General features: G+C 49.8%; 1 protein-coding gene across 1 annotated transcript in view; it reads right to left on the reverse strand.

The window, feature by feature from the left end:
* Positions 1 to 14,934, reverse strand: part of DNHD1 (dynein heavy chain domain 1) — a gene marked incomplete at both ends in the record, with an annotated part of 61,981 nt that overhangs the window by 21,494 nt on the left and 25,553 nt on the right. The window contains 13 exon segments of the mRNA XM_081240687.1: positions 1,836 to 2,124; positions 2,356 to 2,548; positions 2,719 to 2,896; positions 3,097 to 3,514; positions 3,516 to 5,031; positions 5,033 to 5,982; positions 6,089 to 6,186; positions 6,494 to 6,619; positions 8,000 to 8,207; positions 8,758 to 8,852; positions 9,238 to 9,436; positions 9,538 to 9,665; positions 14,622 to 14,931. Of these exon segments, the coding sequence (XP_081096813.1) occupies positions 1,836 to 2,124; positions 2,356 to 2,548; positions 2,719 to 2,896; positions 3,097 to 3,514; positions 3,516 to 5,031; positions 5,033 to 5,982; positions 6,089 to 6,186; positions 6,494 to 6,619; positions 8,000 to 8,207; positions 8,758 to 8,852; positions 9,238 to 9,436; positions 9,538 to 9,665; positions 14,622 to 14,931 (4,708 nt within the window).

Consider the following 14,934-nt stretch of genomic DNA (forward strand, 5'->3'; position numbering starts at 1 on the left):
GATGTGTTGTGTTTTCATTATTTTTCAGTTAAAAATATTTTCTGATTTCCCTTGGAGTTTCTTCTTTGATGCATGAGTTATTTAGAAGTGTGTTGTTTAATTTCAAAGGATTGGGGATTTTCTAGGTATCTTATTATTACTGGTTTTTATTGTTACAGAGAAAATATTCTGTAAATTTTAATCCTTTGAAATTTATTGAGACTTATTTTATGCGTATGATCTGTCTTGGTGGATGTTCCATGTGCACTTGAAAAGAAAGTGCATTTTGCAGCTTAGTGGGTATAATGTTCTCTAAATGTCAATATGGTTGATAGTGTTATTCAGATCTATATCCTTATTTTCTCTATCCTTGTTCTATAAATTATTAACAGAGGAGTGTTAAATCTCCTACTATGATTTTGAAGCATTACTTTTTTAAAAATATTTATTTATTTATTTTTGGCTGTGTTGGGTCTTTGTTGCTGCACGTGGGCTTTCTCTAGTTGTGGCGAGAGGGGGCTGCTCTTCGTTGCAGAGAATGGGCTTCTCATTGTGGTGGCTTCTCTTGTTGCGGAGCACGGGCTCTAGGCAGCACGGGCTTCAGTAGTTGTGGCTTGCGGGCTCTGGAGTGCAGCCTCAGTAGTTATGGTGCATGGGCTTAGTTGCTCCACGGCATGTGAGATCTTCCCAGACCAGGGATTGAACCTGTGTCCTCTGCATTGGCAGGCGGATTCTTAACCACTGAGCCACCAGGGAAGGCCCCTTACTATGATTTTGGACTTGTTATTTCTCCCTCATTTCTATCCGTTTTTTTTCTTCACATATTTTGAAGCTCTGTTTTAGGTGCATACACATTTTTGACTTTTATGTCTTTCTGATTAATTGAATCTTTTGATTATGAGATCTCCAGTTCTCTATAATACACTTTGTCTTGAAGAACTTTTGTATTATTATAGCCACACAACTTTCTTATGCATACTATTTGTATGGTAAATATTTTGCCTTTAAAAACATCTATCTGTGTTTTTAATTTAAAGTATATCTCTTAGATAGCATATAGCTACTTCTTACTTTTTCATCTAGTCTAACAAGGCTGTCCTTTTATTTAGAGTGTTAGTCCATTTACATTTAATGTAGTTACTGATATGGTTGGTTTAAAGTCCACCACCATATTGAGGCTCTTAAAAAAACTAAAAATAGAGCTACCACATGATCCAGCAATCCCACTCATGGGCATATACCTGGAGAAAACCATAATTTGAAAAGACACAGAGGATAAAAATCTAGAGAAGAAAGACTCATCACAAGAAGCCTTGAAGAGCATTTGCCAGAGTTCCCGGTAATGACTGCCTGAACCAGGGAAGATAGAATGGAAATAGGTGGAGAGGTTTGAGAGATACTTAGGAGGCAAAATTAAGACACATGGTGACTGGATATTGGTGAGGGAGGGGAAGATGTCAACAAGATTTCTGGCTACAGTGACTGGATGGATGGTGGTACCAGGTCCTGAGAGGGCACATGAGAGCAGGGTTTTGGGGGAGGATGATGAGTTCAGAGTTGGATCTGTGGTGTCAATGGGACAACAAGGTAGAGATATATAGCAGACTATTAGATAAACAGATCTGGTGCTTAGAAGAGGATCTTGGAGATGGAGATTTAGCAGTCAGAGCACAGAGATGGTGGATGAGGCCATGCAAAGGACAGGATTATTCAGGGAGCGTACGTAGACTGAGAAGATATTAAGAATGGAACACTGAAGTTTGGTCTGTAGGTGTATGTTTGAGAGTCGAATATTGCTAGGGCTTTTCCAGTCTCGAGAGACGACAGTGACTCCTTCCCTCCTCCCCGCTCCTCACCGGAAGCAGCCAGGTGCAGATCTTCCAGCAGGAAGAGGAGAAAGCCTTTGGAATCCACGTGCCGCCCAGGCCACAGGCTGGCTTGTGATTGGCCCTGGACCCCCCGGCTCAGCAGGAGGCGAAGGTGGGTGGGACTGACGGCAGGGTGGATGGGGCTGGACGTGTAAGGGTGCTGCGGCTCCACTAGCACCTCCACAAAGGCTGACTTCCCCGAGGCTGCCTCTCCAGCCAGCAGCACCGGGTGTCCCTCTGACAGAAGCAGGTCCACCACGTACAAGAGCCGTTCGGTCTACAGGACAGGAGCAGGGCTTACTGTGGCAGCTCCAGGTTAGCACAGTAATCTAGCCGAAAGTAAAGGTCTAGGAATCTTGTATTAAATCTTGTATTTGCAGAACACTGCATGCATTCTGGAGCCTGTGAAAACATTTCAAGGAACGGGAGCAGGTAGGCCTAGGACATGGACCGCCCCAGGATATCTCTTTGAGCCCCAACCCCAGCTACCGCCCCACTGTCCTCACACCTGAGGAGAAGGGTTGAAGGTGCCCTGAGTTCCCTTGATGCGGCTGCCCAGGTATTGGCCAGTGAAGGGGGCCAGCGTCCCATCTTCAGGGCATACATGTAGATCAAACACCAAGGCTGAGGCTGGTAGCTCAGGGTAGTTGGAGAGGCAACTAATAGAATCCCTCAGGAAGGTATCAAAGAGGGGCCAGAGCCTGCTCAGATGGACATACAGGCAAAAGTGTCAGACAGTTACAACAGTTCCATTTGTGATACACTCACACACTCCACCCTCCCCCAACAATGTCACCTGGGTTTTGACTCCCATGGGCCACTCATTCCATCTCAGCCCTCTGCATCCCCCATCCCCCATCCCTATAGATACCTGGAGGGAAGGTGGGCTCCAAAGCCCCAGATCAAAGCAAAAAGAAAGCTGCTGACAGCCAGCAAGTGCTCCCTGCGCTTACTAGGCACAGCATCACTGTCAACCTGGTACCGGTGCAGAGAGCTGCTTTTCGAGGACTTGAAGCTTCGGGCCACAGGATCACTATAGCTGAGGTCCTCTGCAAAGGTCACCATGGCCAGAATCAGAGCCCCAGGAGGAAAAAGGGGAGGGAGGTGGGGGAAGAGAGTAGAGGTTGGCTATTACTTCTCACTTTCAGTCCCGAGGCCCAAGTCCACTTAAGAACCTGGGCCACAGGCTTGAGCTATATCCCAGCTATCCTCAAGGCCACATAGCTCTCAAATCATCCCTTCCCTTCACCTGGAATATGTGCCTTCTCCTTCTCATCTATGCGCAGGTGTGGGTCAAGCAGACAGCGCAAGATGCGGGCCAAGCTGGTGACTTCAGCCACACCTGGGCAAACGGCCCGCTGCCCATGTACCTGCAGCAGAGAGCTGGCACCCTGGCAGGTGAGGAATCGGAGTGTTGCAGGCACCACCACTTCTGCCAGGTGGTTGAGTTCAGTGACAATCTGGAGCTGCAGGCGGTACTCCTGGGGCAGGGCTGCCATCAGGACGCTCAGCATACCCTGCCACGTCTGCTCCCCACCGCACCAGACTAGGGCACAACGGCCCACCACTGTGGGAGACATGTCTGTTGCATCTCCCACCTCCATCAAAAGAAAAGTACCTGGGGGTCGTGCTATTTGCTGACCACTGGGGAGGCTAAGCTGGGGGGGGGTCACCCAGGAGGCAAGTGATGGGGTCCAGCCAAGCAGCACTGGAAGCCCCATCACGTATTATCCAGTGATGAATCCCCACTGATTCTTGCACCCGCCCCCTTGGGCCCACAGTCTTACACCGACTGGCTTCACGAAGCAGCCTGGGGAAGACACCATGGTGCCAGCAGGGGCCCTCCAGCCATCCCAGGAACTCCTGGGGGCTGAGGACACTGGGATACAAGTGAGTAATTTCCACAGGCTGGCAGCTCTGGGTTGAGGGGTCCTCCATGGCTGCCAACCGATTCTGGATCTTAAATAAGCTGCGCCAACATGTGGTCTTGCCACTACCTGCAGGGCCCAGGAGCAAAACACCTGAGGCCTGGCCCAGGGCCTGACTCAGCTGCTCCAGGGACCCCAAAATATCAGGGCTGGGATGCAGGCCTCCTTGCTGCAACTCCTCCACCAGCAGTGACTTCCTCAGCCTGGGGGTTATAGGCTCTGCCAGCACCTCGTTGGCGGTAGAGAAGAGCCCACAGAGCAGCCTTTGGAGGTTGTGCAGGTGGACCCCATCCAGGATGCTGAACAGTGGGGAGCACAGCAGGGCACGCAGTAGGGCGGCCTCCTCGATGGCGGCTAGGCTGCAGGGCTGCTCGGACTCAGGATCCTCCTTGGTAATGTTTAGAGCCTGTATCATGTCTTCCAGCACCTTCTTGAGCAGGGGCAAGCGGCAGGGCAGGGGCCTAGACACCAGCTCACACTCAAGGGAGAAGAATTTGGATAGGCGGGTAGCCATGCGGGAGGCATCCTGTATCCCCGCACCCAGCAGGGTCAGCTCTGCCACTTGCTGCAGGTCAGGCAGTGTCAATGCCACAGGCCTCAGTAGTTGGCGCAGGTTGGCAGGCACGGCAGGGCTCAGGGCACGCAGTGTCAGGAGACAGCCACAGCCAAGGCGCATGTCCACATGATGTTTCTCAAAGAAGCCACTGCCAAGGAGCTGGGGGTGGGTGGGGTCGACGGTGCTGGTACTTCGGGAAGCTTCCTGGTACAGTGGGGCATAGAGGTGGCGCAGTTTGGCCAAGCGCTGGCCCAGGGCAGAGAGTAAGCCAAGGGGCAAGTGCTGAGCTGCTTCTAACAGCAGCCAGGCACCACCCTGCAGGGCACCATTCAGGTAATTGCTCAGGCTTTGGGCCTCTATCTGAGGCAAGCAGGGCACCACCACCAGCTGGCGCCCCAAGGCCTGTGCTAGCGTCTTCACCGTAGCTGCCTTGCCCACACCATCAGGGCCCAGTAGGGTCCCACAGGCCACCTCTTCCAGGGCCAATAACAGCACTAGGGCCGGCCGCTCAGGAAGCAGGCTGGGTAGAGACTCCAGTCTGGGACCCAGGTACTCGTAATTATACAGGAAAGACCGACCCAGCACATCTATCCAGCATGCAGCTGGTGACAGAGAAGTCTCAATAGGTGCGAGAGACTTGGGACTCTGCAGGGGGCTTTGGGGAGCGGTGTGGGGTGAAGCCAGGCGGTACTTGAGTTGGGGCCCTGTGGAAGTCTGTCAGATTACTGACCTGGTGCTCCTGCAGCAGCTGTGCTGTATCCCGGTGAGTCACTGTCATGACCAACAGGGCACTGAGCAGGCTGGTCTGGCGGACAGAGGGCAGGGGCTGCTCACCCTGAGAGGCCCTCCAGGCCCGCAAAAAATTCACCAGTACCTCAAGCTTGCGCACGTGCATGGGGACCGCGGCCAGGGCCTTCCCTTCAAGCAGAGCCTCCTCCATGTTGGCCCGCCATACCACCTCCTCTGCCACCAGCACACACTGCCACGGGAAGGCCTGGACTAGGTCCAGCCAGTGCTGGACATACATCTGCGGGGGCGACTGGCTCTGCTGGGGCAGCTGCCTGAAGGCCTTGTCTAGGGACGGGCCCAGAGCAAGACGGGCAGCCACACAGTCCTGCAGCGAGTGCACCAGGGCCAGACGCAGACACTCCTCCAGGGAGGCCAGCCACCTGGGGAGATCTGGATGCAGAGGAAGGGACCCCGACAGCTTCACCTCCTCCCCACCTGCCCCAAGCACTGCAAGTGCCTCCACCTGAGTCTGTGGGCCTGGGCTTGACTCCCAGTCATCCGTGTTTCTATCAGTTCGGCTGGACTTGAAGCTCACGGCATGCACGTGAGGAAAACAGCGTCGTGCCCATAGCTGGGCCTCACAGGACTCCGGCGGGGCAGCTAGCAGGGCCCCCAGCTCACTGCCACTGAGGAAGAAGAGGCGGGGGAAGTGAGCACACACGGCATAGAGCACGCTCTCCAGAGCCACGATGATGCCCTCCAGCTCCACGGAGCCCGCTTGCAGCAGTTGTTGCAGCTGCTGGCCTTGGAAAGAAGGGCTCCGCTTGGCACTGGGCACTATAAGTGACAGAACCAGGGGGTCAGCTACAGAGACCCTCATCAGGGTCCGATACTGCTCATCCATGGCCTCAAAACGGGAGCGCTATGGTGAGAGACAAGGTAAGAGTGAGGGCGGCACCCCCCTCCCGCCCTCAGCCCCACTGTCCAGTAGCACTTGTCCACCCTGCCACACCACCCCCCTTCCCTACCAGGTCAGAACTAGGAAACTGGATCTTCATCTCATGCAGAACTTTATTCAAAAAGATCCACTTCTGCTGGAAAGTCACCCACACCTGCAGCAGGGCACCTGTGAGAAGCAGCCAGGGGAACACTGGAGGGAGACTAGGGTTCTAGCTTCTGCAAGGGGGTCCAGCCTGCTCCTGCCCTCTTGGGATGCCCCACTCCCAAAAACCTCTGCTGAGCAGGACCCAGGGACCTTGCTCGAAGGAGAGAAAACCTGCAGCGTGAATAAAGACCTGGTCACTCCAGCCCAAGAAGTGGCCCTGAAGGAGGTCCCCTCTCTGTCCTCACCCACCCCCGGCCTCTCTCCCCATCCTTCTGGGCCATCTCATCTCAGGACCCACCCATCAGCCCAGCTGGAGGCCTGCACTCACTTAGGCCATGCATGATAGTCACCCACTCCAAAGCCATTTTGTTTAAGTCTCCTGACTTCTGGGTGGCCAGGATCTTGAACAACAGCTGAAGACTTTCCTGGATAGAATCCTGCAGGTTGCTGTAATCTAAGGAAGAGTGGGCTCAAGCTGAGCTGAGCTGGCAGTCAGATGGGGCAAGGGCAGGGGTGACTGATACCCAAAATACACTGAAACTCACAGATCTCAAACTACTCTCTAGAAGACACAAACTTTTTTTCTTCTACTAGTTGAACCTAGTATGTTCACCAAGAGTCAGAGTGTGTTTGCGAACTTGTTTACAAGTTCTGTTTGTGTGAGTTATAATTTTAATTACAGAATTTAATCTTATATTAACCACTGAAATATGGGTGGCAAGATAGTTGCTGGTTCTATGGAAACTATGGAAGGGCTTCAGTAAACTAATAAAAACATGATATTAAATTAGATATAGGCAAGTCGATTTTATAAGATTGTGAAATGATAATAAAAATCTAGAAAAGTTCTGGATTCAGATAGCTTTACAAGCGTCCTCACGTCACTTCTCAGCTTTACAGAAACCGAAAGTGGACATAGCAGATGATGTATTAACGCAAGAAAGGCAGTGAGGAGCTTCTATCACTTGACTGCAAATCAAAGGAAATCTCTTGTCTTTAGGTTAAAAGGTTAGTAAATAAATGTACATTATATGATTTAAGCTAAAATAAAAACCTTAAGCCATGTATGCATATTTTATGATTTCCCTGTTTAACTAACTTTTTGAATTCGCCAGTTGGGTTTCAATTAGGCTGGATAAGAGAATTTCTCCTTTACTTCCCTAATTATACCATCTTGAGTGCCCGCACATATGCTGCTCCCTCTGCGTGGCATGCCCTTCTCCCCTTGCAAATTTGGCAAACTCCTCCTCCTTCAGAAGTCACAATGAGGCCTTTGCCTAAGGGAAGGGAAGATTTCTCTAACTCTCCCGGTCCTTTGATGTTGGTCCTCTTTCTGAGATGCTACTGCCCTCAGTTAGGTGCTCTGTCATGCGCCTGTCTCTATTCTCTTGTCCCTCTCTCACTGGACTGGGAGTCCGCAAGGGACGGGACTTCGGTCTGTAAATCTCAGCATCTCCTGCATTTGGCTCAGAAGAGGCAGGTGAGTTTGATGAGGGAATGACAAAGGAATTAATGAGTGGGTGCAGTCTAGAGGACAGAGCATTGAAAGCTGGAGAGACGTGACCATGAGGAATTTCTTAGCACACCCAGAAAGGGGAGGACCTTTGCTGAAGAGGCCAGGCATTGGGTGGGAGGGAGTGGATGGGGGGCTCCCAAGAAGATTAAGACTGTATGAGAGCTACATGGAAGATATTGTCTCAGAAGAGACTGATGGCTCAGGCTGTCCAGGGGGGACGGGGCCCTGGCTAGAGAAGCCAGATCCGGCAGGGCTTGGGGGATGAATACGCTCCCCAGCAGCAGGGGCTTTCACTGGGCCACGAGGGCTGGGTCTCACCTGAAAGGATGAAGGTGCCACTATCCTTGCCCACTACCTGCCACTGGGGGCTGCGGGGCGCTTGTCTCTCGGAGCGCTCGGAAGCTGGGGGCTCACACGGCACGTGCAGGATGAAGTTGAGCAGTCGCAGCTGTCGTGCTTCCCAGGCCCGCTGCAGCTGCAGTAGGGCCTCTTGGGCATGAGTCCGTATGTTTTCACACCGCCAGATCTAGAACAGTTGGGTCTCAGGAACCAGGACTGGCTAATGGCTCAGGGGATAGCCTTGGAGCTGGGACTCGAGGGCCAGGGCCCAGGAGAGTGGAGGTCTCAGAGATGGAGAGTGGGACCATCAGGCTTCAAAGACAGGCCACCAGCATCACACTGTGACCTACCTAGGGCTGCTGCCCTGAAACCCACTTTTTTGCAAGGCTCCAGCTGAGCAGACAATGCCTCAGTCAGCTCATGCTCTTTTGGGCCAGGGTAAGTGTTGGGGGACATCTGCCATCCTGTGTGCCCACAACTTCAGGGCTGCCACCCACTTCCTTCCCCTGGGAGGGAAGGGACATACTTTCCGCCACAGAGCGTCTGGAACCACCCATCAGATCCCCATACGCTCCAGGCAGGCTAGCAACCTCAACCCCACCCCACTACAAGCCAATACCCACTGCCCCCCTTGTCTCAAGGGGCTGCTAAGCCTTAACGGGCTCTATGAGAGCTTAGCAAACAGGCCCTGGGCTTGGACCACCTTTCCTCTGTGGGCAGAGCCGGGGGGAGCCCACCTGTTTGATTCGATCTGTAAACTCCAGCAGGGGACAAGAGAGCAGCTGGCCCACTGTTAGGAGCTCTATGTTGTGGAGATCGCCTAACCCTAAGCCTGGAGGGGGATGGACAACAAGTCAGAGCAACTCTCGGTCTTTGGCAGAGTCCAGCCCAGCCCAGCCCAGCTCCCAGACAGCACGTCTCAGTGCATGACACAGAGGCAAGGGCCCAGAACCTAAGGTCCAGAGCACAATTCAGAGTCCAGAGGCAAGACTCCAGCCCAGCCCAGACCAAGTCAGCAGAGAGGACCCACATGGTAGTGTGAGAGGTTAAGAATGTTTGTCCCTGTGGGGGAAAGCAGGCTGTGGTCCATGAGGGAAGGCCAGGGCAACCTGGGGAGGAAAGGTGTTTCCATGAAGAGCAATAGGGAACTTAGTTGTCCCGTTGTTCAAACCCTACGTTCTTCCCTTCCCCTCCCTTCTGACTCTACCCAAACCCACCTCGCAGGAGGGCTTGGAGGTTGACGTTCTGCAGCTGGAGGCTGCCCAGAATGGTGAGCAATGGCAGGAGGCTGCGGAACTCCTCCAGCGTGTGCATGCAGCGCTGCAGAACTGGGCTGTGCAGCCCCAGGGTTGCACTCATGTGGGCTGCCTCTGTCAGCCAGCCATCTGTCTTCTCCTGAGCCATAGCCAGATTGAACTGTAGGGAGAAAGGCACATTGGCAGCTGGAGACCCTTCCCCACCCCGACCCCTGCAGACTCTCCACTCCCAGGCAGGGGGTCCAAGGAGGGTGTCAGCACCTTGGCAAAAGCCACACACTTCCATTCGCTGATATTTTCAGAGATGACTCGGTACAGGTGCCAGATGCGCTGCTGCTGCACAATAGGACGGGTCCCACAGACGGGCAAGGGCACAGGACTCTCCTCCCCTGTGGGATAGGGCTTGCTAAGGCCTAGGCTATGTGCAGGGCTGGTGGTGGGGGCATGATGGGGGATGGTCAGTCAAGAGCCCATAATGACAGAAGGGAGGGTCCTGAAAGTGCCAGGGACAGGGCGGGTGTGGTTGTCCAAAATTGTTCAGTACAATAATCCAAGGGAGAGTTAGTCCAAGGAAAGAATATCTAGGAAAATGTGATAGTGATGAAAGGGAAGGATTCCTCTTCTATTAGTCTCTGTCTCACTTATGCCACTCCGGCCACACCACACTCTTTACTGTTGCTCAGAAACACCAGGCACGCTCCCTCCTGCTGAGGGCCTTTGACTGGCAGTTCACTCTTCCTGGAACACACTTCCCCTAGAAAACCACATGGCTCACTCCCTCACCACATTCAAGTCCTTGCTCAGATATCACCTTCTGAATGAGGCCTATGCAGCCCACCTCATTAGGAACTGCTAGCCACCCTCCCTGGCATTCCCAGCCCCTCCTAACCTGCCCTACTTTTTTTCTATACCGTTTATCACTTTCTAACATATTCCAGCATTTGGTTATATTTTATGTTTATTATTTGTTGTCTTTCTCTCCCAGCTAGAACGTTCAGTTTATGAAGGCAGGGGTTTTGTCATTTGTTCATTGATATACTTCAAGCATGGTGCACAGTAGGCACTCAACAAACATGTGTTGGACAAATGAATGAGTTCAGTGAGATGCATATGAAAAAGGATCTGGCCCACAGGGAGGACCGTAAGGGGCAAATGGTGATGCTCCCTATTGTGTCTGTGTCTGTTGTGTGTGACCATTATTCCCTCCCTTCGTGTCACAAGCTTCTGCATTAATTCTTAACCAAGATTTATATTCATTTTTGAGATATGTGTCAAAAATAATTTGTTATTAATAATAATTATAGTACTGAGGTTTGCAATTTACTTAAAAGACATCAGACCAGATTTAAGAATATTGCAATAAACTGTCATTCTCATTCACTTGAATTCCACTGTACCCTCTTGAGTGAGAGAAAAAGTGAAAAAGCTACACCCAAATGCTGAGAATCATGCATCTTACATGATGCATCATCCATCATGGAGGTCTGAGAATCACTAGGCTAACAGAGCTCTGATCTAACCAAAAGACAAAACAAAACAAAACCCAAAAACCACACATACAAAGTAAATTAAACTCTTTAATAAAATCTTCCTTTGTCTGAAGTCAAAATATCCAGCTAGAAACCCATATAATCTCTTTTTTTTTGGCTGCGCCACGAGGCTTGAGGATCTCAGTTCCCAGACCAGGGACTGAACCCCGGCCAGAGCAGTGAGAGAGTTCCGAAGCCTAACCACAAGACCACCAGGGAACTCCCCCCATACAATCTTTGATAGCAGTTGTCTTAGCATTAAATATTGAACAAGTAAAGAACTCTCTTTGTAAGAAGGAGCAGACATAGTATCTCCAGACACACGAGAAGATAAAGACAAACTTGAGGATTGTCTATTTTGTAAATTCCATTGCACTTTAAAACTTTTTATTTGGAAATGCTATCAAACTTTTTAAAGTTGCAAAAAAAAAATAGTAAAAAGAATTCCTGTATACCTTTTATCAAGATCACCTTTTGTTAACATTTTACCCATTCTCTTTACCATTTGTGTTTACATGCTCTGTAGGTGTCTGGTATACACACACAAATGCATAATTCTTCTCTGAACTGTTTAAGCTAAGTTACACATATCATGTCCCTTTACCCCTGAATACTCAAGTGTGTATTTCCTAAGAAAAGGGATATTCTCTTCTACAACGTTGGTACAATTATCAACTTCATATATTACATTGATATAATACTTTTATCTGATCTACTGTCTATATTTCAATTTTGTCAGTTGGCCTAGTAATGTCCTCTATAGCATTTTTTTCCCCCTCAAGTACAGCATCCAGTCTAGGGTCAAGTACCATATTTACTTGTCATGTCTCCTCAACTTCTTTTAATCTGGAACGTTCCCCACAGTCTTTTGTAACATAGACATTTTTGAAGTAGATAGTCCCCTTTCTCCCTTTTTTGTTAACAGAAAGTTTCTTGTGCTGTGTTTGTATGCTTCTTTTCATGGCTGAGGTTGTAAAATCACTCTCAGCTGGACTGTTGAATCGGTAATGTTGTGTCCTCTGGGTATCATGTCTGGAGGTACGTGATGTCCATTTGTGTCTCATCTGCCCCTCACTGGTGATATTAATTTTGATGACCTTCAAAATGTTGCCCACTTTCTCCACTGAATTATTACCTTTGCAACTAATAAGTAGTCTCTGAGGGATACTCTCTAAGACAGTGCAAATATTCTGTTCCTCATCAAATTTGCCCCCGAATTTGGCATTCATTGATGATCCTCACCCAATCCAATATTTACCATGATGGTTGGCAAAATGATGATGTTCCCTCTCCAGCCCCCCCTTCACACTGCCCAGCTGGCTCTGGTCTTCTACTGTAAGCACATGTCCTCATTTCTCCCTCACTGATTTATCATCTACTTAGTATTAGTATGGATAATACATTCCTGTTTTTTTCAGTAGTTTACTTTGTACTTACACTGGTGGTCAAATTGTCCAGTTGGCATCCCTTCTGTGTCCTTGTGCCATGTCCCATCACTTTTAAAAAGAACTTAACGCTTCCTTACTTTCTGGCTTAAAAAGATATTCCACTCTCATCTTGTACCTACCCTGCCATGGCCATGGAATCATTCATTCTCTGAGGAGCCCTGATTTCTTTTAGTGGGGAATGGTATTAGAAACTATGATCTGGGCACAATGTGGCTCCTTGCTATTGGAGTGTATTTCCTTCTTGGACTCTTCAGTAGACAGAGCTAGGAAATATGTTCATGTATATATACACATATACATACACTTATATACATATACATGTGCACTTAATCATACAAAAACAACATATGTATGTGTGTTTTAAAACGCAATGGAAATTGCAGGGACTGCCCTGGTGGCACAGTGGTTAAGAATCCGCCTGCCAATGCAGGGGACACGGGTTCGAGCCCTGGTCTGGGAAGATCTCACATGCCGCGGAGCAACTAAGCCCATGCGCCACAACTACTGAGCCTGTGCTCTAGAGCCTGTGAACCACAACTACTGAGCCCATGTGCCACAACTACTGAAGCCCGTGAGCCTAGAGCCCGTGCTCTGCAACAAGAGAAGCCACCGCAATGAGAAGCCCGCGCACCGCAAGGAAGAGTAGCCCCCACCCGCCACAACGAGAGAAAGCCCGCACGCAGCAACGAAGACCCAATGCAGCCAAAAGTAAATAAATTGATAAATTTTTTAAAAAGAAAGAAATTACAGAGTAGACACCACAGAGAATGGAAGCTTATAAGACAAATTCACATTTCCCCAGAACTCAAAAAAAAAAAAAAAGAATAAAAGAAGTAATGATGAAGCAGATGAAAGAAATGGAGGAGAGATCCAGAAAATCCAACATACAAATAAAAATTCTGAAAGGGGAACAGAGCAACTGTAAGAGCCATTATCAATGATCGAAAAAAAGATTACCTACAAAGGAAGAAAATCAGATTGATATCAGAGTTGTCCAAAATGATAAATGTCAGAAGACAGTGATGTAATACCTAAGTCTGGACAAAAATGTTTTGTGACTTCAGAATTCAATATTTAGCCAAGCTGTGATATAAGGACATGATACAGTCATTCTTAACCATAAGAAGTTTAGAAATTTTAACACCTCCAACTCCCTTCTTAGAAAAAAGAAATATGCAAAGAATTATTGCAGCCATCCAAGAAAGCAGTGAAAATAATGAAAAGATGTGGTACTTTAAAAATTGGCGGTGGGTAAACAAAACCATTAAACCTTAGATATCAAAATAGTTGTTAACACAGTTATAGAACAAAGCAAATGTCAAAGGTAGTAAGTAAAATAAAAGATACGTAGTAGAAAATAAAGAGTAGTATTAATGGTCTGGATCTAAGATCCTAGATTATTTTAAAAAACTGGGAGTTCGGTGAGGAGAAAGGGATGGAAGAAGGAAGTAAAAGCAATGCTGTGGGGTTTCCTGGGCCTAACCCCACAAGGCCTGAGTCCCCTACTCTGCTTTTCCACAAACACCCCAACCACTAGCAGGAAAGGTCAAGGTCTGGTCTACATCAGCTAGAGTATAGGATGAGGGTCTCCCAATACTTGACCAAAGAAAAAGCCCCTTGTTTGAGGATGGTCCCAGAGTGTCTTCCACCTCACATTTGGTCAAATGGCCCTCCCTGGGATTGAGAATCCCACAGGCAGAGATGGTAACGGTTGGCGGTTGGCCAAGAGGCAAGTCAGAAGCAGTGTGCCCTTCCAAGGGGTACAAGTGACCGACAGAAGTAACAGTGCCCGAGGAAAGAAACTGGAGCCTACAAAGTTCTTTACGTGCAGAGGGGAGCCAGCCTAGCAGCACCGCAGCACAGAAGGGTTAAGGCCAATAGTTCTATCCCGGTCTCCTCCCAGGGGCCGGTGAGGCCTTTAGCAGCCACCTCTCTCCACCACACTGGCTGGAAGCAGTGGCCGTGGAGCATCAAGACCCGTTTTTACCTGGGACCTGCTGCCTGGTGTAGGACTGGGTTGAACAGGGCTACACAAAGGCTAAGGACTACGATGGGGACAGCTTTACATTTCTCCTGCACAGGCTTTTAGCCCTCTGACCGCATCCTATTCTGATGGAACGCTCACCTATTTGCCTTCTCTACCAGACTGTGTGCCCCCATATCCCCACCCTAAGCACAACACTTGACATACCCGATGTATTTAGATTTTGTCCTGCAATTTTCACATATAAAAGAGACTAAAATGAAGGTATGTGATTCCCAAGACTTGCTTAGGGTCACCCAAGATGCAGGTCCCTGAGTCCCAACCCTGATCTCAGTGGGAGGGGGCAGCCCCGGGTGGCGATGGAGGGGGCGGGACCCTCGGTACCAGTGAAGGTGGTGTAGGCATGGTGCAGTTCACTGAGGCCGCTGGCTGTGTTCTGGAACTGACGCTCCAGGGAGGTGAGCTGGTGTTCAGTGCTCCTCTGCTGCGCAGGGTCCATGAAGGGACCGCACAGGGCCTTCCCAATCAGGCCCTCCAGCTCCGCCAGCGCCGCCGCCATCAGCTGCTGCAGCTTAGGCACAATGGCATGTCGCTTACTGAGCAGGAACCCTGAGGCCTGGCTTTTCTCAAACTGGAATGACTCCCACGTGTCCAGAAGCTGCAGGGCAGGCAGAGGGCAGTCAAGCAGAGGTGGTTA

This window comes from Mesoplodon bidens (assembly GCF_964165515.1).
Source record: "Mesoplodon bidens genome assembly, chromosome: 7".
Lineage (NCBI taxonomy): Eukaryota > Metazoa > Chordata > Mammalia > Artiodactyla > Ziphiidae > Mesoplodon > Mesoplodon bidens.